Raw genomic sequence first — 27,754 nt, 5'->3', positions numbered from 1 at the left:
GATGGCTGAAAGATGCATTTACTTCCCTCTCAAAAGTAGCCTGCTTGTTCAGCAAGAGAGAGTTTGAGGCTTTGCAGTATGCCATCAGGGGGGTTGAATTCATGTCTGTGCTACTCTGACCTATTTTTACAATTTAAGTATCTTCTAGTTTTGTTTCTGAGACAGATGAAATTTTCAGCTCTGTATGGACAGCTCAAGCACTCAGGCTGTGGGCAGAGTTGTGGATTTGGATAGTGGTGCTTGGCCAGCTGGGTAGTCAGTGCACGGGTAGCTCAGCACTGCCTGCCTCCATCTCTTCGTGACTTGGGGGACTTGGGTCACAGCAGGTTAGAAACACTTTAGCCCTGTATCCATATAGTGAGGGGGAAATACCACTGACGCAGAGAGAAGGAATGAAAGTGGCACTGATGGGAAGAGTAGGGATTACTGTCTTGGGTATGGGAGGGGGGTGACATTTAAAAAATATGGAAAATTGCAGATCATGTTATGTCTGTGGCGAATTTGTGCTAGGAGTTCTCCTGGCATCTGCTTTCCTCCAGGGTGCCTCCAACAGAGACTATCCTTTCCTGCCCCTACTCCTTGGCTGCTATTATTTTCCTAAAGTTACCAGAGTATTCTGAAGTCTAAACCAGCAGGGCCTTCTACCCTGAAGAACAAATAACTTTTCTTTATTTTTGACATACGGAACAGAAGTAGTTATTTGCGCAAGAATTATTTTACTGTTCAGTTACTTTAGAGGAAGAAGATAAGCTAATCTTGACCTCTTGAGTAGCATCTGTCTGCAAAGTCTTTAGACACTCAAACATGAACTAGTAAGAAGAAAAAGGAAACTTAAATTTGGGTTAGGAACAAAAAAACCTGCACATGACATTGGGCTATACAAATGGAGTGTGTATATACATTTGTGGTATGGGGCAGCTTTATTTCTCTCTGATGGGGGGAGTGGGGAGTAGAAGATGATGCTTGTTCTGCAGTGGGGTGCTCCATCTATAGATTATTAAGGCATTTATGGGATCCTGGTTGAAATCGGTCTTCAGCTGCATCCTTTGACTTCTGCTTAGGAGTATTTGAACCAGACTGCTGTTGAAAGTGATTAGGCTACTGGCAAAGCTTGTGATATGGGCTAAAAAGTTTGTAACAGCTACAGTCAAGCAGCTGTTGCAGTTTTTCAGTGTCTTGCTGAGAAGGCACCTGTTGTGTTGCAAGGTCAGGTAGAAACTTCGGTAACAAAATACTTGACCTGAAAAGGAGAACGTTGGCTACTATTAAGTCAGCACACAAACTTCTAGTGTATTTTATTTGTTACTGAGTTGGCTTACTTTCTCCTAGAGACATTTGTAGTGTCTTTTAAAAAATACTAATATAATCAGAAATAAAGGCTTCTTTAGGTAACTTTTTAAAAGCTGCTGTTGGTAAATAAGGGAAGAAATATCTTTTAATGTATTGGCTGAAGATAGCAGGATGTAGAATTACAGTGTCTAGGTTTTCAGAATTTCTAAAAAGATTTTTAAATTAGGCTTAGTCTTGACTGTCATTTATAGCTATAAAAAACTTGGTATAATTAGTGTCATCTATAGATCAGTTTTTCTTGTAGGTGTGGGAGCATTCCCTCTCAGACTTCATTCAATATATAAAAAAATTAGTCCAATGTTTATTTCCTTATTATACCCCAGAATACTGCTTATGTTGAATGAGCTAGAAATCAGTTTTGCTGTTGTCTTCTGTACCTTGCCCTATATAGCAAATGTAAAATGTTTGCTGAGGTTTTTTGTAGTGGATTTTGTGTGTTCTGTTTTCTTTTTTTTTTTTTTTTTTTTGGCACTGCAGAACTTCCTGTGTAGTTTGTGTTGGGGTTTTTTTCCCTTTCATACCTTGATAGTTTCAGCTATCCATGTGGAAATTTGGGAGGGGGTACATAAAATTCATGCAAGTATTTGCTTAATCTCTTCAAGTGTTGCAGTGGGGATACTAGTTAAAAATAATAATGCACAGAAGTTGCTGTCAATTTATAGCAGGTTTCCTTAATACCTAAGGTGAAGCTTAAATAGACATAACAGTACGTTTTCTATTGTCAATCTAGCTATGTTAAATTTTTTTAAAAAATATACTTTGTAAGATCTGTTTCTTCTATTCAGTTTGGTTTGAAATATTTGACTAAATGTATTCAGTTTGTGGTAACAGAAATTTGAATGTATCAAAATGGGAATATAACCAATACTATTATAGCAAGAAAATCTCATCCACGTAAGTATTTTGGGCACCTTAGCAGCAGTTGTTTAACTGTTGAAGGTGGAGACCTTGTGACAGAGACCTAATTTAAGAGATTAATCTCAAAAATATGTGTGTATATAAATTGATATGTTAAACCACTTTTCTAGAGATGTAGAATTCAATGCTTACATGATTCAACAGGAAGTACACTGTTGCATTTGTAATAAATGTTAAGTCAATTAGTGTAAAAAAAGTAGGGTATACTTAGGCACAAATTGTTGGTTTGACCTATGAAATAGAGGTCATCAAAGTAGTGCCCCAATAAAAAGAACACTTCTTAACTTGTGTTATTTAGAATCTTTATTGTTTATGTACAGGCTGTATGTGTTTGCTACAGACAGGATAATTGTGATGGTAAACACTAATGCTCTTTGGTTTATAATAAAGCTATAAATACTCTGTACTTACCAAACAGTGACAAAAAATCCCAGCTGATTAGATCAAACATACAGGAACTCTAGATCATCTGCCCTTTAGGTGAAAGCAGACTGGATATGATACAAAACCCAATTAAACTCAGTAGTTACAAAAGTATTGCTTGCCTGATGGAGTCAATCTCCTATTTAGTCTTCCTTCATTAATAGCTTCCTGGATAGCAGCAGGTACTTAAGCAGTTAGTTGATTCCCAGTTATCGGTGGTTCATATTGGTCAAATTCGTAAAGCATTGCAGACGAATGATGTCCCTATTCTAGCAGCTGGTTGTCTGTTAGACAGAGGCACCAGGAGCAAGCTGTGTAACTGGTGAATTGAATGTCTGCCCACGGGGCAGTAGTCAGCAGCCTGTGACAGTACTGAGAAAGAAGAATGAATTTAACACGCACGTTGCCTCAATTTTTTTCAGACACTGGCCAGAAGAAGACCCCAGACAAGAAAGATGGGCGACGAATGTCTTTTCAAAAGCCTAAAGGGACTATTGAATATTCTGTAAGTTACTGCTTTATTGTTAGAATGTCATTACATAGCAAGTGCAGACTTAAAGTATCATTACGAAATATAAGCAAAACACAAATGTACATTACCTTTAATCTTAGAATTCTGTGTATCTGACAGCTATTTTGACAGGAATTAAATCAGGAATTAGCTAGTAGTACTTCAGTAATGCTGGTTGGTTGGTTTTGTTGGTTTTTTGTTTTTGTTTTTTTTTTAAATTTATGGGGTTTTTTCTTAAAGCCCCACAAACTAACAAATCTGACCTGTTCACTTTTGGGCAGCTAGTTAGAAACAGTAAATAATGTTAATTATAAAATCATGTGCAAGTTCCCTGCTTTCAGCATTATTAATGAACTGTTGACATCAGGAGAAATAAACAGAATGAAACTGGAGGAGAAGTTTTATCCTGATACTGACCTTCTGGTGTTCTCCTAATTTTCATAGATCTATTACCTTTTAATGTAGAGATCTGTTTCTGCAGCAGTGTCTGAAAATGGAGCCTTTCTCTGCCTGTTCTGTTCTTGAAATGACCCTCAAACTGTGCTGCAGTCAGCTTTTCACATTTGTGGTTACTAAGGGAGACTGAAGTGGGAAGTATCTGTCTTGTGTTATATACTGGAAATATAATTAAGCCTATAAATAATGCTTATAGGGTTGATGTTAAAACAGAAATTCTGTCACAGTTATCTTTGAATGCTTTTGAAGCCAGACATGATAAAATAAAAATGAGAACTTCTTTTTATGAAGTCTTTACTTGACCTCTTGATATTTTCTTATTCCAAAAACAAGAGATATGGGGGAGACTTAATGTTAAATTAAGCCAAGCTGTGATATAGCTTAACTACTGAGAAGGCTGATAGTCATTTGGAGAGGTGCAGAGGATGTGTGTGTTGGAATGAGTAGTTCGTTAGTGTGGCTTATATTGGGAATTTGAATGTAATTCTAGCCTATACTAAAGACTTCCTTGAAGTTGAAATTAAAAAATATAATAATAAATTTCTGCAGCTTAGGTTCCAGCAGCTGAAGAGTGGTAAAGTAAATGTGACTGGTTCTATTACATTAACCCCATTTTGCCTGAAATAAGAAAAAATGCTCAATGGGACTGTAAATCTGGGGTTCCCCTTCAGTCAGTAAATCCTTCCACTTGTCTCTTGCCACCATGTGCATGCATTTACCTTTTTATGTAAGATTGCAGGCAGAGCTAAAGCATCAAGCTTTCCTTTATTAAATCAGTATGTTTGTGCCAAGTTGTCATGTACTTTTGCAGGGTTTTGTGCTCCAGTAGGTGGGGGTTTAGTTGCAAAAATAACTTTCTTAATACATACTGAAATATGCATCACTTCCTTGTGAGTCAGAAAGACGATTCACAAGAATCAAAGACTTTTTGTCATTAAACTTAGTCCAACTTAAAAGGAGCCTGTTGCACGTATGGAACATGGTGTATTTCAGCTTCACAAATGCTGTATTCTGTGTGGTCTTGCTGTACAATTAACTCATGAAGCACTGAAGCTCTGAAAACTTGGTGTTACTTTTGGTTGTGTTGTACACATATGTTTTGATAAAATACACACATGCAACCCTTAGGAACTGAAGTTATGTTTGTTATATGTATAAGAGAGGTCTGGCAACTATTGTGATAATTTGCTACCGTTATTATTTAAACTTCATTCCTTGTGGAAAGGTGAACTTATTTATGTTGGTTTCTACCTTCATCTTACTACTTCTCAAAGCAGCAACACACATGTATGTATTTATATGTCTGCATGTGTTGCTGATTTGAGAAGTAGTAGAAGGGCAAAGGCAGAAACCGGACCTTCCCCCACCCAATATTGTTGAAAAGTTAGTGGGGTTTTTTGCCTTTTCTTAGTACTAATGTAATGTGTTTGTTTTTCCAGTCGCTATGTGGTTTTAGGAGGGAAGGGCTTATTTGTATTTTTGAAGTTTGTCGTAAGATGTAGTCACACTGATACAGGCTAGGGATTTTTAATTTGAAACAGACTTCCCCACCAGATTTTCTTTTAAAAATATATAAAAATAAATATTCTGGGGAAAAATAAACAATAAAATATAATTTTTCTTCAAAGCTAAAGCCAAAAAGCCATTAAAGATTTTAATCTAAAATTCCCAGTGCATAAAATCTTGGAACTGCTGTTCCGTATGTAACACCAGTGAGATGTCTACAGATGTGGTACTAGCTGAAAGAAGCAAGTCCTCAGCTGCCCCTAAATGTTACAGAAAAGTTTGGTTTATTTTCCCTGTTACTGGTTAGTTATTAAATAGATTATTTTTTTTAAGTTAATATAGTTTCTACTTTTCTGAATGTCAATCAACAGATTAGATCCAAATTGATATCTGTAATTTCAGAATTCAGTTGGTGCTTTAAGCCAATTGTTTTCCCCTACTATGCAAAGCTGATGCATGTGAACAGGCGCTAAGGACCAGTAGAGCAAAACAGATGAGGTGAATTATTTTCAGTAGTTAGAACTTTCTCTAATCCTTTTTGTGTTGTGAAAATAGCTTTTTTATGTTGCTTATTTCTCATAACTTTATTATATTAACACTACATTAGAAGTATTTTGTGTTAACATGTTGTACAAACACAACCACTGTCTGCCTACAGGTGTTAGAGGAGCCAACTACAGATAAATAAAGGAGCATAACCAGTGCTGGCTACTCATCACCAATGATAATAGCATGCTAGCAGTTCTGTGACTTCAACAAAAGCCTTCTAAACCCTCTTTCTTTTGAGGAGGAGAAGGAAATAATTCTGGCTATTTACAGAGGGTTTTTTCTCAAGTGCAATGGACTACATAGGAAAAGTAATAGATTTATTTTTTTAAATAAAAAGTGCAAGTCGAACAGTGGAGGCAGATGATCTGGTTTATCAGTGCTGGAGACTCCGCTGTAAGACTTCCCTTTCCTACTTGCTCCCCTTTAACTCTCTGGGGACTGAAGGAGAAGAACACAGTCTGAAATAGCAGATAAGCACCTAATACACTGAGTACGTTGTCCAGATCATGAGAAAAGCCTGATAATTAATGAAGGTCACAGAAGCCTATAGGAGACCAGAGTCTTAAGGCAGAGTTCTAAGCCAGTCCTCAAGTCTTCCTGCATGTGATCTTTTCCTGGTTATTTAGTGGCAAGTCCAGCATCTAGAAACTGGGTCTAGACTTCTTTTTGTTGTTGTTTTAGTTAGAAACCAGTTAAATATACTGAGAACAAAACTACAGAGGCTTCTTGAAGTCAGGTTTCTAAGGTAAAACAAGGAGGAGGTTTTGATCCTTTCTTAGCTCAAGGGGTATGGGTGCCAAATGTTTTTGTGGTGACCATCAAACAGATGACATCTTTTGTTAGACTTTGAACCCCCATAAATACTTAGAATTTCTTCTTTAAAGGACTTGCTGAACATACGTGTTTTGAGAGTAGACAAATGGTGAGTAGCTACTAATACTTTTCTAGAATTACTGTGGATTTCACTTTCAGACGTGGGGTAGCTTGGATAGAGAGCGGTGAAGGTTTTTCTCTTTTCTGGTGCAGCTAGTTTTATTGCCATTGTAGGCCTTTATGTGCTGTTTATAGATGACTGAACACTGAAGAGTTTTCACTTTTTCCTGGGTGCTTCTATTTCAAAACCAGGATTTGTGTTCTTGTCTGACACATTTTTCTTTGAGCAGGCCAGTGTCATAGTCTCTTTCCCAATTTTGAGGAATTTAGAAAATGTGAATCATAATGATGACATTGCTTATCATCATTATGACATATAAATAAAGATGACAACAGATTGCTGTTGTATCTTTTACCCAATTTTAAAATTTTTTGAAGTTGCTTTTATGTTATTTACAAGTTCTGTTTTCCTGGTGTTGCATATTGTAGATATCAGATCTATTAACAATTAGGTAATGTAGTCATAATCTGATATTTCTAAAGGGTTGGGTACAACACCAAAATTGTTGTGTTGTCTTCTCCCCTTTATTTTCACCTCTCCTCCTAGTCTTAGTTGCTTTCAGTACTTTTAACTATTGCTTTATTGTGTTCTGGTTCTTGGACAACTAGTCCTGAAATACTTTAAAAAAAAAACAAAAAACCCAACCACCAAAACAAAAAAAACCCAAACAACCCTTTGTACACTCTGATTCATATGTATTCAAAGTATAATTTTTAGTGGAAGAATGAGTGAACTCCAGTTGTTGAGATGCAGTGACAGTGAAGTTCGTTAAAATATCAATAGAGAATTTGGGTTTTGTCCTGGTTTCAGCTGAGGTAGAGTTAATTTTTCTTCCTAGTCCCGGGTAGAGTGCTGTGTTCTGGATTTAACATGAGAATAACGTTGAGAATATACTGATGTTTTTCAGTTGTTGCTAAGCAGTGTTTATACTAAGTCAAGGACTTTTCAGCTTCACACACCACCCCACCAGTAAGTAGGCTGAGGCTAGATGAGAAGCTGGGCGGAGACACAGCTGGGACAGCTGACCCCAGCTAACCAAAGGGATATTCCATACCGTATGATGTCACGCTCAGTATATAAACCAGGCGGAAAGGGAGTTCTGCTCAGGAACTGATGAGGCATTGATTGGTGTGTGGTGAGCAATTGCATTGTATATTGCTCGTATATTCTAATTCCTTATTATTAATAATAGTATTTGCACTTCCTTTTTATTTCCACTTCCTTTTCTGCTCTATTAAACTGTCTTTATCTCGACTCACAAATTCTAAGGTTGTTTCCCACCCCCCCACCCCCCAAGTCAGTTCTCTCCCCCATCCCACTCAGGTAGGGGGGAGTGAGTGAGCAGCTACCACAACAGTGTTAAATAAGATTTTTTTAAAAAACTTTGCTAGCTGCTAATCTGACAGAAATGAAGGCAGTTTGAACCATAGTTGGTGGTGACTCAGAAGCTATTTGTCTACAGGTGCACACAAGCACACCTGGCAAGCATGGGTATACAAGTAGTGCTCCATAAATGGGAAATGGGTAATGGGATGCACCTCTGATCAAATGGGGACACAATGATTTGAAGAGAGTGTTCTGATTTGGGATTTTATTGGAAGATGAAGATGGAAGGTATGACTTGTGGCTCTTTCTGTATCTAGTCATACTGTAAAACTTGATTTTAGCTAACTTGGAATTTTAGACTTATCTGTATGCATATGTGAGTATATAAAGTAGAAGTAACTAGGTAATAATGTCTTATGTGTCATATTTCTATGTAAAAGTTGATGACAAGAAGCTTTTGCAACTGAATATAGGAAAGCTATTTATATTTTAAGAAGCTCTTTTTCAACAAAAGTTGTACAAAGTAGAGTTTGTGTGTGTTAATATACAATTCATGTTTTCTTTTTTCATTAATCAATGTCTTTCAATCTTTATACTCCAGTCAGTATACTGAAGAAAGAAAAGCCAATGCATGATATATATTGAACTATTTCAAGGCACCAGCTGGCATGCTCGAGTCCATTTCAGATTGTTTCAGGGAATAAAATAGTATTTTCACGTGTCTAGTGGTTGTTTTTGAAGTTTACTTGTATTGGAACAAAACTTGCTGTTATGTTAAAATAATGAAACAAGGCAATCACTTGTTAATCATCTCCCTTTCTCCTCAAAAGGGCACATTTTCCCATGAAGATTCAGCATAGTGTCTTAATATCCAAATGTTTATATAAAATTCTTAATATTCAGAATAACACTTAAATAGCTACATGCATAAATGTATAGAAAGTTTGCTTTCTGGGAGACATGGAATGACTTTTTGCCCTCCTCTCTAGCACTGAATTGATGGGGGGGAAAAAATGATTGGAAAACCTGGAGCGTGGCTGTGGTGTGTGGTAGTGCGTTTTTAATGTGTTAGTTCTTAAACTACGCTTTCCACAAAGTTATTCTTGCAGCTTTTGGCTGTTCAGATTCTATTGTTTGAAATAGTAGAAAGCCTGAGAATTGGAAAATAAGCCTTTGAATACAGGGAGCTACTTCAGGAAGTCTTTATTCCGTTAACAGTTTCTTTGTTTTAAGAAGGTATCAGTGTTGGTCTCTGAAATCCTGTGTAGTGTGGAGATTCGCCTGTGTAAACTTTACAGCCAAATAAGAAAAGGAAGCTTATATTTGCTATTCGTGTGTTCACGATTTGTGAGATAAACCTTTTAGTTGCCAAGGGATCTCACCAGGTGGTTTTATTTCTGCAGGATGAAAAGAGTGAATGCACTCTTAAGAGGCTTAAGTTTTGTGGGTTTTTTAATTGGACGCTTTTAATTTCATATTATAAGTTTAAAATCTCAAATGTTTCAACCCTTAAGTGATACCTAAGGAATATCTACCTAGCAGCAGTTATTTTCTCTCACATAAATGTTGGGAGGACTTTTGAATTAGTGAAAGCTTTTGATTCTCACTTTACGGTTTGTTTTAGCAATCTTTCTGTATTATGTAGAGCTTCTGATGGGAACGCTACTGTTCCTTGATTTGGTTGTCAGTTTGTTATCTGTTCAACAAGTAGTACATGTCTAGTCAGGTTAGGGTCCTATTCCAATTTCTGCTTTAGTATCAATTAGAAGCGGTATATGAGAACTTCCTTATTTTTTGCATATCTGTGTGACAGTACAGTACTGAATTACTAAGATGTATTACAATACAGTCTTTCATACCTGGAAATACTAGTAGAGAGTATTTTTTTATTATATTATGGAGTTGTATTATAGAGGTGTTTGCCATTTTGTTAACTTAATGGCGTGCTTTAGAAAGAGTTGTCATAACAAATTGGAAACTTGGTAAAAATCATTAATTGCCATTTGTTTAGCAATACTTACCTGTTTTTTTGGTTTGTTTTTTTTTCTTCAGTGAATCTAGGTTGACAAATGCACCTTTATAAAATTATAATGAATTCTGTATGGAAAGGAATTCTTAAACTCTTAATTGTGACTCTTAATTACGTTAGTATTCCAGTTATGGCTCTGCTTTTATCTGTTGAACTGTAACTGCCTTCAAAGTACATTAGACTTGTAGCACTTTTTCCTGCAGGACAACCTTCTTCTCTATTTAAAGAATATAGTTTTCTTCTTTGTATCTGTCAGTTATACTTTTGTTATTCCTGTACTGTCAACATGTGTTCCCTAACATGACATAACTTTGAAAAACGTTAATAAAGAGAAAGCATTTCTTTTCTTAAATGCTTTTCGGGTGGATGTTCTGTTCAGTGTTAAGTTTAGGAATGTTTAAGCAGGAATGCATTTTTGTAGAGCAGTTACTTAACTTTTTGTATGCTGTTTTTATTTTGCAGCCAATAAGAATGCCATTTGCCAGCTACTCTTGCAATGCAAATAAAATGTGTTAAAATGCTAAATATTTAATTACCCAATACTAACTAACACTATGACCTGTTGGTACGTATTCTTCCACTCTGGCAGAACGTTTGCTACTCCTATGAAGAACGAATGTGCCTTGTTACATTGTACTGACAGCAAAACATATGTTTATTAGTTATATGGCATATACCAATTCAACTGGAACAGTCCACAACAGAGTATGGCTGGAAGTAGGCTAGTCCAATGTATGTTTTATCACTTACCTCTATTGCAGTGTGGTTATGGAAACAGTATTTCAGTCTTGGTTCCAAATGCTGCCTTTTTTCTGCATGACTATGTAAGGTCAAGGTCTACTGTCAGAGCCAGCCAGTACCAAAAACTGTTAAAACTTGGATGCTCAGAGACTCTTTTTTTTTTTTTTCTCTCCTCTCAATTTTTTTTTTTCTGCCCCAGTTCAACTATTCAAGCAGAAGTAAAGGATACCTACGTTTAAGTCTAGCAACAGCTGACAAGGCATACATGACATGGTGCTCCTGCATACTTTTCAGGAAGTGAGGGAAGGAGCAGAGGATACCCAGTGGTTATGCAGAGATAGTAGCCAATGGCGTTCTCAAAACAGTTGTGTGTCGAACATACATTATGAAGAAAAACATGGTTTTGTCTTTTACTTTTTCACCCCTTCCTCACTTTTCCCTTGAAAATTAAGTAAAGGGAATTTAGAAGAGAAAGCATTATTTCCTGTAATTGCCTAGAAAAGTTAAAGTGAACAGCCTGAAAATAGAAGGAAAATTAAACCTGTGAATAATTAGTTTGATACTTGCTATTTATATAGAGTGGAAGGTGTATGACTTCTGCAGATATAGAAGGAGGGACAAATGAGAAGACATTTAAGACAGGAGTCAGTGGATATTCTTTTTTTCTAGCTGTGCTCCCTGTTTAGTAACACAAATGTAGCTTCGCTTATATTGCTTCATCTTCTTTTAGCTGATTGAATTTTTTTCCTGATGCAGTGTTTATGAAGCTCTGTGCCATTACACAAAATTCTTTTTTGTTGTATACACCCTTCTTGCATCTTCTTCACCATTAAGTGGTTGATACGAATTCTTTATTTTGAAATACTCTCTGTGAATAAAACTTTTTTCCTTTGCCACCTTCTGTTTGTTCATATTGAATAAATTTTGGGAGATGGTGGTGAAAATGGGCTTGGAAAATTCCTTGCTCAGAAATCACTCGCTCAAAATGCTTATGCTCCATCTGCTGTTGTACTCATTGACCTGTTTTGCTTCAGTATTTTTGCTTTTTATCTTAGTGATGGATTTTACTTGAAAGTTGAGTTAACAGAAGCTTATTTCAATGGGAAGAGAGTGTGTTACCGTATAGACATTGCTTTAGCTTTTCTGTAAGTGAAGAACGGTTGAAGAGGGAGAATGAAGGGTTCTGTGAAACTAGTCAGTCATGTATTGGACTCGTGGTACCCAGCAGTGAATTTGTAGACCAGAAGTTCAGCTCAGAGTGTGTGACTGAGACTTCGTCCCCCTGGCAACGTAGTGGGCAGGCAGTTGCCCTTACATGGGGTTGCAATAGATGAGTATTTAAGGGTAGGTATGCTTTTTTGGGAGTTGGGCTTTAGGGTTTTTTGAGCAATCATAACATACAAAGACTTAAAAGTTCATCAACATCTTGATAAAACTACACATGATAAAATGTGTAAGCTGCTATTTGAACTAACTGCTTACAGGTTTGTTTTTCTTTTTCTCCCCAATTGATACAGGTGGAATCAAGAGATACTTTAAACAGTATTGCCTTGAAATTTGATACAACACCCAATGAACTGGTTCAATTAAATAAGCTTTTCTCCAGAGCAGTCGTTCCTGGACAGGTACTATTACACTATATATGTTACTTACCCAACAAAGACATTTTTCTGTTTCTCATCTCTACCAGAGAAAGCGTTAAAGTACTCTTACTGGTTTTCCTATTGGCTTTGTAAAAGATTTTCACCTTTTCTCTTGTTGGTGAATTCCTTGTGCCTATTTAATAACTTCTAACAAGGGAACATGTAATGAAGCTATCTTGTCTCTCTTACATAAGATCAGAGGACTTGTAAAGCTAAATTTACTTAATGGTATAATAACAATTGCGTACAAGCTGAGTTGTTACTTTGCAAATACAGCAGGCTGTTTACCAGCTCTAGCTCAGAAGACAAATTCACAGTACAGCTTACAAACAACATTCCTGACTCCATGCTACTGCCTGCAATTCTATTGTAATAAATTGAACAATGTTTCTATTCCAGTCTGACAACTTGCTGTGTCTAGCAGCAGTATGTGAACTATCATTCACTTTTTATAGGTCGTTATTGCTTCCATCTTTTTCTTTCCCTCTTTTGCCTTCACTTTTCACTTCTCTTTGAAAGCCGCCTCTGAGAACAAGTGATAGGCCAGCTACAGTGTTAACAATTTGCCATTCAATATTAGCTCTCTGTTTGAAAAAATCCTGTTTTTATTTCAGTTTGTTGCAAAACTTTGTCTAGGTAGCTTGAATGCCACCTATGTCCAGAGTAATGTATTTAAGGGGTGAATAACTTAAGCTGATTTTTTTTTTTTCCCCCCTTACATTCAGTGTTAAGAGCTGTATCTATGAATTTTGTTTCCCAACCTTTTTCTTGGTTCCTTAAATAAGGAAAATAAAAACAGCAAAAGAAATAATTGGGCAGGTCTTCCTTGGACACTGTATTGGGTGTCTCTGGCATGCTGTGTACTTCTAATGCTTTCTGTCTGAGCTTTTCCCTCTATTATTATGACTAGAAATCAATCTTATATCAAGATAACATTTTAAAACTTGAAAAGCTAAAATTAAGAAGCACTTTGTGTGATGTTGGTTATTCTCTCAACTCATAATTTTTGTTAAAATTAATGGGAGTAGGAATGATTTTTTTTTTTATAGCTTATTTTGAGAAAGCATAGCAAATATACCTGAACTGGTAGGAAGCGTAAAGTAAACCTGAAAGCATAACTTCTAACTACATTATATCTTCTTTATAGATTTTGTATGTTCCTGATCCAGACTACATTTCTAGTGTGGACAGCTCCCCCTCTCTAAGTCCTATAAGTCCCCTATCGCCTACATCTTCTGAAGCAGAGCTTGACAAGGCTACAGTAAATGTAGGTATACCTGTTGTCCTTGAAAATAATTTTCCCTTACAAGATAAATGTTACAGATGCTATGCTTTCTTCTTAAACTGTCCTTTTGTTTTTGAAAGAAAGTACTTAACAACACTTGGAGTTGAAAAATAAAATAGTACCTTTTTAAAAGCTTTTAATCTTTGTAAGTGACAGTTTTCTGTGTGAAAACTGATTTGAAGGCAATTTATTTGTAGCAAAATACTATCCTTACATGCTGAAGTCTTAAATACTAGTTCCTGTTGTTTTTCTGTATTTATTATTTTTCGGAACTAGTTAAAACATTTGTTTGTAGTCTTATTGATAGTTTTTGTAGCAAGGATGCTTTGGCAAGAATACTCAAGCAGCTAAAAGGTAAGGGCTCTCTCTGCTTCCTGTAGGGGAGTGTGGTGGTTCTCTAGTTTGATTTAGCAAAATGAGGTAAAGAAAAGAGTCTGTCTCAGCGAAGGACTAAATCAGAATTGATTATAGCTGGTTTCTATTCAATAGTTCTACCTTGGTAGACTTTCAAATACTAAAATTGTTTAGGCATCAAAGCTGTGGTGTAATTAAGCTCAAATGCAGATTTTTGGCTAGGAGCTAGCTTTGTGAAAGCATGTCTTTCTAGGAACACTCTTTACTGTTAACAGAATTCCAAGACAAGAACTCCAACCAGAAAGATGCAGTATCAGAGCCTGAGCTTCTCTGCAGTTCGTGCAATTATGACCTTATTCAGATGTTTCTTAATATGTCACTGTGATTCTTCTACCAGTTATTATCTTTTGTCTTGGATAACAAGCTTTTTTGATAACACTACCTGATAGTACTCAGTCAAGCTGTCAAATGTATACTCCAGGGTTCTGTATGCTCAAAGTTTAGGATGTTTTGAGATTTAAAGCATTTATTTATTTGCTTGCATGACTTGTTCCAGAGAAGTTTATATTTAAAGGTATTGCTTTGTTGGTGAATACGTTCCCAAGCTGCATTACAAAGGCTGTGATGACCCTTCTACTGAAAATTAATGTTTGGTTTTGCTGTTACGCCTTTAGTCTGACCTAGTACGCCTGATCTCGTGAGATGTCTGCTGTCATTTGTACAGAGTAATTTCTTTTATGTTTTATGGAAAACAGAAGGTGGTGTAGCAGAGGAAACAGACTAGTCTGCAAGAATACATTTTTTCCATATCAGTCTCAGAATGACTGTAAGTGTTAGGATAGGCTTACCCATATAGCATATGTTGTGAGCAGTTACTCAAGGGAAAATAGTTAGCTTTACTATGAGAAATCAGAGCTCTTCCTACAATAAACTAGATCCCATATCAGAAAAATACTTTATTTTTGCTCTTGTGAATTAATTTGTATAGCTTGTTTTATGTAGTAGATAAGGAGGCTTAATCATGTAATCATATCTGTAGTTTATTTGGAACTTCTATTGAGTGTATGCACAAAGCAGAAATAAAAGCTTGAAAATGTAGAAGAAACAAAGATTAAAATATTTTAAAGTTAAAATCCTTTTACGCAAAAGGTGGTTTTGTTTAGTGTAGGCAGTTCAATGTTAGCAACAATTTGAGTGTTAAATTTCATGTAACTGACATTGTATTGTTGCAGGGCTGTTCTGTGCATATCATTACATGTCAAGGATCGCTCCAAGCAGTTCATAAATGCTTCAGGGAAAGTCAAACAAGCAATGTGACAATATAAAAAGTTTCTGAGGTCTTTCAAAGTACACGTGAGGAGGGAAGGGAGATTCCTAAATACAGTTTGTCAAAAGAAAGCAGGAAACAGATATCACTTCCACTTGTCAATGTGGACTCTCTGTGTGTGTGTGTGTGTTTGGTTTTGTTCTTCAAAAAGTCTATCCAGCAACACAAAAGCACTTAACTTCCACTTGGGCAATTAAAGCTGGAGGGTTTGTTCTTCCTTTTAGCACCTGTTTTCCAGGTTTCTCTCCTCTCTTTGCTGACTGTTGTGCTTATGAGCGAAAGAATACTAGCATACATTCTCTAATGCCTCTGTATGGATTTCTGTCATCTTTCGACTCTGCTCCAATTTTGACTCCAGATTTGCAGTTTAAATTTAAGCATATTTCAGGGTAAAGAGGATACATTATTCTCCCTGTATAATGTAAAGCAGTTTTCTCTCTTTTACAGTCGTTGAAATCAATGAGTTCTTGCTAGAAATTGAGTGAGATGACTAAGCAAAATCTGAGGCAAAATATAAACTATGATATGTTCTGTTCTTTTGTTTGATAAAACATGTGAGTAACTTAACACAACCATGTGACTAAATACAAAACAGCATGGGGCTAATATGACCTGCATAACCCTGTCATGTTTTTTTATGTTGCTACACTTAAGCTAGAATTTTAGTGTGTATTTCAGTAAGTTTGTTAGTGTCAGTGTGTGTGTAAGAACTCAGATATTATTTTTTTTTAAAACCTTTCTTATGCTGCTGGGTTTTGGAAGGGTTTCTTCATTCAACAGCGTGATGTGCACGTATTTGAGAAGTTCCAATAAGCTTTACTACCTTACAAAATTTAAAATCCACTTAAAAATAATTAGTGACAACGGTGTAATTATTAAATTTCAAAGTCTGCTCCTAGTAGTTTGTTTGCTTCTGTGTCACGTGGCAATATGAATGAGAAATAGCTGGCTTATTCACAGTGGACTTGGATATCAGCTGAGGACTGTTGCAGTGCTTGCTAAGTTACATGCATCACAAAGGTGACCACGTAATTTTTAGAAGAAATGCATATATAGAAGAAGGATTAATCTCCAGGAAGTTTGGGTTTTAGTTGTATCCCCATTAGCTTTTTCAGCAAAACCCAGTTCAGTGTTCTATAAGTTGCTTTGGCTTCTTTTGTTTGCTTTCTAACTAAAATTAAAAGATGCTGACAAAGGTTAAAGTAGTGCCAGGTGAGATGGTGAGCTGAAAACAATTGTGCATAGTGTTCCTGGATATGGTTAAAGGCATTTAGCTGCAATCTGTACTAGTGAATAGAACTAAACAGCAAAGCAGAAAACCAGAGGAAACATAGTTCACGCTTTTTTATAAATAGTGGTTTTTTTATTAGTAAGTAAAATTAGCAATTATTTATGAAATGGCAGTCTTCAGATGTTGGTTAAGCTCTAAACCAGGGCTGCTGTGACTATAAAACAGGCTTTGGTGCAACCTGCGTGCTATACATGTAGCTTTTCTTTGAAAACATATTTTTTTCACTGTCTATCCTGTCCATGGTATGGTTTCCATGTTCACTGCTTTGTTAGATGTACTGTTAGAGTGCAAGCTACAGAACTCTTCCTATTATCTGCCCAGGAAAGTCATGAAGGAAACCCTTTGGAAGTTATGTCCAGGCATGTGAAAGACTAAGATGGTTGGAAATAGCCAGAGGGAATTTGCAAAGGGTATATCGTGCCTGACTGAAGTGATTGCTTTCTGTGATGAGATGACTGGCTCAGCAGATAGGAGGGAAGAGTGGTGCATGTTGTTTTACCTTGACTAGAGCTAGGCCTTTGACACTGTCCTAAGGCAGCTGTGTTGTAACACTGGGGAAATGTGACCTGAATGGGTGTGCTTCAAGATGGGTTGGAATAATTGACAGGATCTTTGGGCTCAAAGAGGTTTAGCATTTGTCTGTGTGGTTGGTAATTTTTTGTTTTTCTGTGGCAATAGTTACAAATCCTTGAGTATTCCTGTTGGGGCTAATACTGTTGATAATCTGCCCATCAGTGACTTGACTGGTGGGACAGAAGACAGAATGCACTGTCAGCAAGCTTGGGCCAGGAGGACAGCAAAAACTGGGGAAAGTGGTCAATACACTGAAGGGAAGGGCAAGGGCTGCTCATCAGAGAGACACTGGAGAGATGAAGTAGCAGAAACCTTATGAAGTTCAACAACAGCAAAGACCTGTCTGGGAGAGAAAGAGCCTCACTTGGCAGTACAAGGTGAGGATTGGTAGCTGTGTAGCAGCTTTGCAGAAAAAGGCTAAGGGCCAAGGAGAGATACAGGCTAGCGTCTTGGTGGAGATGTTGAACAATGTCTGCTTGTGATGGTGAAGGCTAATCGCATGCCAGGTGGCAGATGAAAGAGGAATACCAACAGGTTAAGGGAAATAGTTATTCCACTGCCTGGGGGGGCTTGTGAAGCTGCATTTGCAGTGTTACGTCCACTTCTGGCACCTCCAGTATAAGGCAAAGATTGACATGCTATTAAGATGTTCAGGGAATGGAAACATATGAGGCACAAGGATTAGCCAAGAACTGTTTGTTTTTTAGTCTGGAGAAGAAAATACTAATGGACAGCATGACTTCTGTGTTGTACTACCTAGTAGACAGGTCAGAGGGAGCGAAAGGAGAGTTGGGGTCTTCAGAGGCCCATTGTAAAACAATGAGCAGCAACAGCTACAAGTTGCTGCGTGAGAGGTCCTGGTCAAATAACAGGAAAATATTTTTCACTGTGAGGATGGTTAAACACAGGTTTCCTGAAAAGGCTGTGGATTCTCCAGCCTTGAAGACTTAACTGGAAAGGCCATGAGCAACATGATCTAATGCAGGCTTAGGCCTGCTCTGAGCACAGGGTTGGACTAGCTGACGTTCCGACAGTGGGTATACTATTATGGGAGACATTTAATAGCACTTCTGTTGAAGCTGGAAAGTAACCCTTTCTGCTAACTTCCTCTCAAATTTTGCATGTGACAGTATATCAGATAGTATCCCTCTGTGAGTTCTGATCATTATTTTGTTGTTTATTCCCAGGTTGATTCTGTGTGTCTTTGCCCACCTGCATTTCTTATTATGGGCTGGTTAAGCTTTGCTTCATTAGTTATGTACACTGTCAGGTCGAAGTAGTCCTTCTAAACCTCCGTGGATTTGGAACCCCATTTTTAAGTTTGCTTTCGTGTCAAAGAAAAAATTTACACAATAGAAGATCTCTTAAAGTTAATATCAAAAAAGCCAGGTTGCTAAGTTGTTGTTTGTTTGTTTGTTCTTTAATATTCCCTTTTAGGATCCAGATGGAGTCCAACAGAAAGAGTTGGTTGCTTCAACAGGACATGTATGTGTTCGTCCTACAAGAGTGGTATCATCTACCTCCGAAGAGGAGGAAGCATTTACAGAGAAATTTCTAAAAATTAATTGCAAGTACATCACTAATGGCAAGGTACTTAAACATTCAGGTTTTACTGTTACTATATGGGATGCAAAAATTGAGTACATTTAAACCATAAACATGCAGTAAAATTTAGTTACTGATAGGTAGATGGATCAGCTTATATACATACATATGTCTATATAAAAATATTCAGGTTTTCTATTCACTATTTCCTTTGGATTCCCAGACCACTTGTTTCTTGGACATGGTGCGGGCAGTTAATATGGGATTAACCTGTGACAAACTTCCCTATAGCCATCCTATTAAGTGATTCTCTAGTGTTGAGGGCATGAGGGCTGTTTGTTATGTTAATACCTCTCATAAATAATTCTCTTTACTTACAGTGAAGAGGTGCATGCCTTAAACTATGACAAAATATGTAGTTGGCTACCTTTACTTCTGTTTTCCTAAAGCAGAACAGTATGAGCAGGATTAACCTTTGATTCTGTAAACAAACACTTCTGCATTGGGTATAGTATGGTAGAAATACTGGGGTCTTTTACTTATTTTTCTTTTTTGCAGCAGTAGTTACGGTTCTCTCAGCAGTGTCATTACAGAAATGCCTCCAAGTTAGTGCACTTAATTAATTTCCATTCGGCTCATTGGTGCACAAGTCTTCTGCAGATTTTTAGAGACTGAGATAACGTCAAAAGGCTTTACCTCAGAACACTTTAGGAAAGAATAAAATCTATTGCTCTCCCACCCCAACAAAAAATTGCTATTAGACACTTCAATCATCAAAAAGCATGTCTTCACTCAAGTGGAATGAATGCAAAGAAATTCAAAACAATCATAGTATTTCCTCCTTCACCAGGAGTCTTGAGTATGTATATACAAATACTTCTGATTGTGTTGCTCAGCAGTAGGCTTGCAGATAAGTTACACTAATGATAAACAGATTAACAAGATTCACCTAAAACTGCGTATTGTTTTTTTGTCTTTGGCAAGGGAAAGGATTGCAGATCGATATATATCTAGACTTGAAGCCTTTTGACAGTGCAGGTATATTGGGAAGAGCTGTATGTTAGAAGTTGGAGCGAAAGTACTGGTAAAAGCTTTGTTTGTTACTTTGGTGTACTTTTGCGGTTAATTTACTTCACTCCTTGCATTCTGTCCCTGGGTGACTTCTTAGGTTGATCCTAGCCAAGCTCTTACTTACCGGTAACTGTAACACTGGTTAAGTGCTGTGATGCAGAGGAGTTGAGAACTGTGAGCCTCTGTTAGAAACTGGCTGTACTGGAAAAACATGCTCTAAATTTTAACACTAGATTATATTATTCATGTTCTGTAATTCCTCATCAGAATATTATGGGGAGTGTTCCCAGCATCTGTTTTTGGCTTGTATCTCTACAGCCTATTTTCTAAGAGCTTCAAGGAGAATTCGGTTTCTAAAGAGTTGTGTATCTACTGCAGCATCAGTCTGAACCTGGGGAGGTGGGTGGGGAGGCAAATAATTATTAACTTGCTCAGATTTGAGTGCCAGATTCCTTAAGTTTAGCATGTAATTTAGCCTTTGTGTCATATGTGGTAGGAATGTCTTCTGGCATGTTGTCTTACCCTCTCCTTTCCTGATGATGCAGGATGATAAATCTTCAAAGGTTTTCTGGAGAAAGCTTAAAAGATTGATCTTCTCCTTCCCACACTGAAAGTGATTTTTAAGCTCATAATTAACTGTTATATAGGGCTTCAGATGTGAAGTTTGTCATCACTGTGACTGATGCTCATAAACTAAAATCTAGTGAAAACCTATTTTTCATTATGTTTCATTTCACATACACAAAAGGGCTTGCATTAAAGTAAGACAGCCTCAGGTCTTGCTTTTCAAGACTGCTTATACTTTGTGTTGGTTTTAATCACACCTGTGACATCCTACGCAAGCACGCATAAATTATCTGAGATGGAGTGACTGGAACCTGGAAACATCTGCTGTGTTACTATTTGCTCTCTGTCACCTGGCTATGGCTTGTGTTAGAGGCAGGGTGTTGGGCATAGTTAAAAATGGGGTGCTATGATTATGCCACATCCTGGTCAGAGAATACATCAGTGTAACGGGTGTGCTGCAGAGTTGCATCTTAACTCACTGTTTATTGTGTATGTAGGCATGCCCTTTCTTGCAGCCACAGTCTGGTTCTTTGTAGAAGTGTGTTGCTCTGGTTTTTCATTCTTTGCACTATTTGTTGGAGGCAGGAAAAGGTATCCTAAACAGTCTGCTTGATTGAAACTAAAACTAATAGAGGAGCTTTGAAATTCTTTTTTGTTTCTTATGTTTGCTAGTTTACTTGCCTTGTTTTGAAAAGTAGTAGGTAAACTACTAACACTAAGGCTTAAAAAAAAAAAAACCACCAAAAAAACCCCAAAACAAATAAAACCACCAACCTGGAAATACAGGCACAAACCCCACAAATATATCATTCATAAAGTGAAAAAGTGGACACTGAGGTTCAAAACTTCTGCAAGAAATAAAGAATAAAACTATATTGTTATCTTTATGATAAAAGTTTCATAAATTGTGAGTTAGTTTTTCTTCTGCATTGTGTGTTCAAGAACGCAATGGAATTATTTAGAGCTAACACCTGTTTGAAAACCACTTGTCAGGAAATCCTCCCAAACTTCCAGTGTGTTTTACTGAACTGCCTAATCTTAATGTTTGGGCTTACCTATGTCATAAAGTTTGGCTCTAATCCTCCCTTTGTAATGATTGTTCAAACTTCTGTCTCTGGTATTGTGTAGAATTTAAAGCTCCCTTCTTCATGAGGTTTAAGGAACTTTAATGGAGAGAAGTTGAAACTGATGCAGAATTGAGTGTCTGCATGCAGGTGCAGTTTAATCTAATTAAATATGCATGCTCTTGGTTATCTAGATTAATAATTTTCTGGACTAGCTTTAAGACAGGAGAGATCTGTTTTTAATAACCTAGTGTGTTGTCTGCATGTTTTTCAGTAATAAAGTGGCTCAGCATTTGTTCTTGAGGCTGTAAAATCTGAACTTCACTGGAATAGAAATTCATTTTCTGTCTTTAGAATGTCTCGCATGCAGGAAACTTGACTTCTACAAGTGGTATTTCTGGGAGTTTTGTTCACAAACCAGAACTTCCTGTAACAGTATCATGTTGAACTACTCAGTAGCTATATGCAGAGTCTTCATTTTTACTTCAGTTTCATTGACAGACTTTTTGATATTTTTTCCCCTGCCTCAGCAATGAATTAGAAGCATGGTCCAAGAGAAATAAGTAACAACTTATTTGGTGGAGTATGTCTGAAAACACTGTTTTCCATGATCAATTTAGTTGCTTGTAGACTTTTTTAAATTATTTTTTTCCTCCAGGACTAGAAAACTAGGTGGTTAGAGCAAATGCTGGTGCTATACTGGAGTCATATAGAAGTTCATAGTATGCATGCTGTTGGCCAATCTTGCTGGTAAAAATACTTTTTTGAAAATATTTTGAAAATTGAATTTGTATAAAATAGCCAGAGCTGTTTCTAAAATGTTCAGCAAATACTTGGCTTACATAGAAGGGATCTGTGCTGAAGACACATCATGACAGAATATGACCACAAAGGAAAAACTGAGCTCATATCTTTGTGTTGATATGGGTAGGTGAGAGCATAGAAAGTGCTTTGCTTAGTAAATAAGCCCTCATGTTATTCTTCGCTTTGAAGAATATATTCACAGTCAAATTATTTTCAGCAGCTCAACTAGGCCAGAGAGAGAGGCTTTAGAACTTTCTCCCTGCTCCAAAAGCAAGGAACCAAGATGATTGAATGAGGAGCAGACTGGTTCTTCATATGTATTATTCTAACGTGACTCTACTGTTCAGATAAGCAATGTTAAATTGACTTATGAAAGTTAACTTATTTCACAATCAAATATTCTTTAATGAGTTTTTGACCTGGGCTGCCAGCTAAAGTAGTCTTTTAACTTGCTTTTCAGAGCACAAGTAAAGCATTGAACCTTGTTAACACAGGTGATATGTCAGTTGTTACAGCTCACCCCTTCATAGAAAAATGTCACCTCCTTTCATTGCCTCAAAAGCTTTAGTACTTACTGTGTACTTAATTTATCAAGGAACATTCATGAAATAGTGAGCAAGGGAAGACAAAATCTTAGCCTTGAAATGAAGAGTTTTCCAATGAACTTGATTCCTGATTGTTTCTACTGGGTAGTATGTAATTTTAGAATTTGGTGTTGAATGTTTAAACCCTTCAGATACAGCAGTCACACAACCTTACTTTTTGTTATTTTCTCTAACCTGGCTGTTCTGAAGAACATGCAACATATGGGCAGTGAAGTAATAGAATAGAATACTTCAGTTGGAAAGGACCTACAATGGTTATTTAGTCCCAACTGCCATCAAGGCTATGGCCTTAACTTTTCTGGGTCAGATCTGCAGAATATTAATAAAATTCCACCTTCATGTGTGGTCATTAATGAAAGAGCTCAGATCTAGAAATGGTGCTGCTTTCCTGCATTACATACTGAATTTATGGATGTAGTATTTGCTTAAAGAGAAGAAATCTCTTGATTGTCTACTACTTTTGAGTAGACTCACTGACTTCTGCAGTCATGTTAAATTTATTTTTTAGACTACTCTAGATATGACCAAATACAGAGTACTTTCAACAGCTGATATGTCTTCTTGAAAACAATCCCCCCAATACACTATGTTTGTAATTACTAAACATTTTATCAGCGAGCTGCGTATTTATTCAATTCCTGATGAGCTTCAGCAGCACATGAAGCAGCCCTCTCTATGCTCTCACCTACCCATATCAACACAAAGATTTTGAATGTGTTTCTAAATCTGTAAAGGATTCAAGTTCTGTAACTGAAGGATCACTTATCATCCTGCTTAAAGCTAGATTTCCCCCATTTTGTAACTCGGACTCTATTGTTTTAACAGTTTAATGCATTTCCTTAGCAGGCAATAAAAAAAAGTCTTAAGTGTTTTGTAAGTTTGGCTTGGTATGTGTATTGTAAGAACCCTACAGTTCATAGTATACGTATCAACATTCTTAAATTTTTTTGTACTAGGAAGTTTAAAATCTACTTGTATTCATGTACTGCAGCAGTGTTGTTATGATTAAATCCATCCAAACCTGCATCTTGATGCAGCTGCATCTTCAAAAATTGTTAATACTTTTAATAAAGTTTAATTCTATAAATGTATTTGTTCGGTCAGTCAAGAGGTTCATTAAGTCAGAATGACTTGTATCAGATACTGCTGTTGCTTTTGTGGAAAGAAAATGAAGATAATTGACTGTTTTGGAAGACATTTCTTTTTTTTTTTTTATTATTCTTTAGTTAAAATGGAAAGTGAGATGTTTTAAAAGTCAGGTTTTCAACAGTGCTTGAAGTTTCTAAGTTTCTTGCGAAACTAGCAATTAGCCCTGTGGTTATCTGGGAAGGATGTATCTTTTCCTCAGAGCAGCTGCCTAGCATGTCCTTTAGGGTGCAAGGCCCTTCCCCTTGTTTTTTGGTTGGGTTTTTTTTTTGTGGTTGATTGTTCTTTTTTGTTTGGTTTGGTTGTTTTTTGGGGTTTTTTTTTTGGTTTGTTTTTTTTTGTTTTACTCAACCCAACTGTTAATTCATTGTGAGGAACAAAACTGCTTGGGAAAGTAAATGGTGTTAATTTGCTTCTCCAGAAAAACAGTTCTGTTTCTAGATAACTACAAAACACAAGAAACTGTATAAAGTTGCTTTAAATATAAAGATGCTTTAAAAACAATTAGAAAACACCTTTTACCTACAAAAACAATGAAGAATAAGCTGAAATATGAAAGAGAAAATTTACCATTTCTTTTCCCTCTCGTTTTAGGGTACGGTCAATGGTGTGCTGCTAGTGACGCCAAATAATATAATGTTTGATCCTCATAAAATGGATCCTCTGGTCCAAGAGAATGGCTGTGAAGAGTATGGCATCATGTGTCCAATGGAAGAAGTGATGTCAGCTGCTCTGTATAAGGAAATTGTGGACAGCAAAATTAAGGATTCATTAACCATGTAAGACTGAATAATATTTACAAAGCTTTGAGTAAATATTAACTGTAGCCATATTGCTGACCATAGCAAAACTACATTTTGTGCTGTTGTTTTCCTTCTGAAGAACAATATCAAAGATTGGCTTGGAAAGACCCTGGAAAAAACACGCTTTACCTTAACTTCTTGGATCTTATATACTATATAGAATAAATCCTTTTCTAGATACATGGATTCTAGTTTTCTCCAACAGTCTCTTAAAAATCAGCGTATAGCAAGAGGGACGACACCACTTCCTCTGTCCCTTCCCCTCTATGAAAACAGTAACAGATGTGTTTGATTCTTTGGTAATTTAAAAACTCGTGTATAGAATAGAAAAGTCCACCTTAGCTTTAGGTGCAAATCTTTGTTTACCATTTTCCACTTGCTTCTCAAACTCCTAATGCTCTGATAAATGGTTATAAGGTTAATTTTGAGATTTATGTGTAATTTTATGGCATTAGGAGCATATTTTTCCCTTTTTGGCTAGGGAAAGAACTGCATATTTGCCTTTAGGTGTAGCCTTGTTTGGGGTGAACAGAGTGAATCTGGATTGATGAACTTTAATCGCTGGTGTTTAGCATGATAGGCATAAAAATTGACTTTAAACAGCATTATGAGAAACCTTTATCCTGGTCTGTCTGCCTAATTTTTACACTGTCCTCAGAAGTAGGATAAATTCTGACACTAAAGCAAAAAAGGGATAAAAAAAAAATAATGAAAATTATGCCATTTTACCTGTCACCGTTCATAAAGTGCAAACATTTGCAGACTACCATGACCATCTTAGTTCAGGGAAATGGGCTGCTTTAACCAAGGTAGAGTTGTCTATAGGTATGAGAGGGCAAAGCTGTTTGCCTGATGTGTCACTCCTAAAAGGAACCATTTTAAGAAAGGTGTAAAGATACTAATTAACTCTGGAAAATGCCCTTGTACAGTTCTTACGGGTAATAGATAAGCATACACTATTGATAATCTTAAATATCTGGAGACCCAGAAGATATAACTTCTCTTGCACCATTTTTAAGCTTGATTTCAGCAGAGACCTGGTAGTAAACTGGCGTCTTGGCATGGTCTTGTTCGCTGCCTGAAGTCATGTCTGTCTGGAAAGAACAACAAATGTATGCATTGCTATAGCAGTACTTCTGGGGCTTTTGACGTAGAACAGTGATGTCTTCAACGCGATTGCTTTCTGGACATTTGTTTTCCAGATTGAGTTTTTAAAAGTTGCTCAGAGTTTCGACTTCAATTGATGTATAGTGCAAGTAATGAGATTTTGAAAACTAGATCACTTTAATCTACCTGTTTGAATCATTATATTGCAGTTGCAAAACAAGTGGTCATCTTGGCATACTTAGTTTCTTCATGACTCAGTGTTGACTTAAAATTTACCTTCCATGCTCTGAAAATTCTAGTGCTCTTGTAGCACGTGTGTTTTCTGTTTTGTTTATATTATAAGTCAATATGGAATAAAAACATGTCTAATAATAAAAGGTCACACTGTGTTCAGAGCCCTGTGTGTCCAGTGCTGCTGACCTCTTCTGTCAACTTCACAAACTATTACATGGAATACTAACTTAGCATTTTCTTCAGTTCCAGCACTTTGGTGCCTTAAACTTCATTGAAATTTGAAGCATGTTCATAAAATTTGGGGAAAATAAAATTTAATTCTGTAACCAGAAGTCCCAACAGCTACAGCTAGATCTGCCAAGACCTGTGTGTCTCAAGGTATTTGAGACTTAAATCATGTTTTTCCACTACTTGTTTTTTATCCCCTACATATTCCACTGCTATAATTAACCCTCTCTTCCTCTTCCAATTTTGCCAGCTGTCAAGCTTGTTTGAAACTGGAAAAACAATCTGAATGCTGAAAATATGATTATTGATATAATGGAAACTGATCACAAACCTGATGAATTCTTTGCTGCTTAAACCTGCAATTTCATGTTGTATGGTTTCTATGTATAAGCCACAATCTATGCTGAAACTGGGACCAAAAAAATCTTACCTGAAAACATACAGATGTTTTACGAATTTCATGACCCTTATATTGTGCTTGTCCAAGAGAACCTATTAACAGCATAATCCTGAAATATTAAGGAAAGAGCCAGTCTAATAGGTGATAAATCCTAAACTAATCCACGTACTTTGTAGGCAAAATTACTATATCAGCACAGGCTTAATGTGAGCTTTGTGTTAACACTTGGGTAAGAGGGTGCATATGCTTTGCAAACATCCTGAATTTTAGCGATGTATCAGTAATGTCAGTAATATGACTTAACTGAATAAAAAGTTTTCAAAATGTGGAGTGGATTTATCCTTCTTCAAGATGGGATGTTAAGGTACAAGCTACTTAAAAGCATTTGGTACTAGGTAATGGATGATGTAATACGCTTGTGGTAACAAGGGAGATGATACTGAGAACTCCAGTCAGAAGTATGTTTAAATATGAGAACTTTTTTATGAAGGTTGTGTACTGCTTAATTTTTTCAACAACAGTGGAAGAGTATGAGTCATGTAGATCTAGCTGAGCATGTTCACAGTCCCCTTGCAGTCATCCTTTTCTAAAACTCGTAGAATTCCTGGGTAGTGTATTTTGAAAGGCAGGTTTGAATATTACATCCTTTGTGGAAAATAAGGGGGGGGGGGAGTTATGCTTGCTTTTTTCTTACGCTGTTTATCAACATTTGATGTCTCATCTCATAACTGTTTCATTGTATCAAGTACTTTGCAATTTATTTTGTATAACAGGTTGCCTCAAATTTATGTACCAGACTGATGAAGAAGCTATAACTGTTTTGGGTATTTTCCATAGGCAGAATGGAAAGATCTACTCTGATGGTTCCTGCTGTTCTTCATTGACTAGCTTAGGTAGTTAAGGTTGGACCAGATGATTTCTGCCATTCATTTCTTACCAGTGAGCTAGGTGTCAACGTCATGAT

The 27,754-nt window shown here is 36.6% G+C and overlaps 1 protein-coding gene across 7 annotated transcripts in view; it reads left to right on the top strand.

The window, feature by feature from the left end:
* Positions 1-27,754, top strand: part of OXR1 (oxidation resistance 1) — a 290,302-nt gene that overhangs the window by 221,077 nt on the left and 41,471 nt on the right. For 6 of the 7 annotated variants that reach the window (XM_056331091.1, XM_056331087.1, XM_056331088.1 and 3 more), the window contains 5 exons: positions 3,114-3,196; positions 12,261-12,368; positions 13,534-13,653; positions 18,654-18,806; positions 24,613-24,797. In XM_056331091.1, coding sequence (XP_056187066.1) covers positions 3,114-3,196; positions 12,261-12,368; positions 13,534-13,653; positions 18,654-18,806; positions 24,613-24,797 — 649 coding nt within the window. The remainder of the gene's footprint in view (positions 1-3,113; positions 3,197-12,260; positions 12,369-13,533; positions 13,654-18,653; positions 18,807-24,612; positions 24,798-27,754) is intronic. The other variant, XM_056331090.1, reaches the window with a different exon arrangement.

The sequence above is a fragment of the Falco biarmicus genome, chromosome 3, assembly GCF_023638135.1.
Source record: "Falco biarmicus isolate bFalBia1 chromosome 3, bFalBia1.pri, whole genome shotgun sequence".
In the NCBI taxonomy this organism is placed as follows: Eukaryota; Metazoa; Chordata; class Aves; order Falconiformes; family Falconidae; genus Falco; species Falco biarmicus.
The sequence above is the reverse complement of the archived record's forward strand: the minus strand, read 5'-3'. Positions and strand labels throughout refer to the sequence as shown.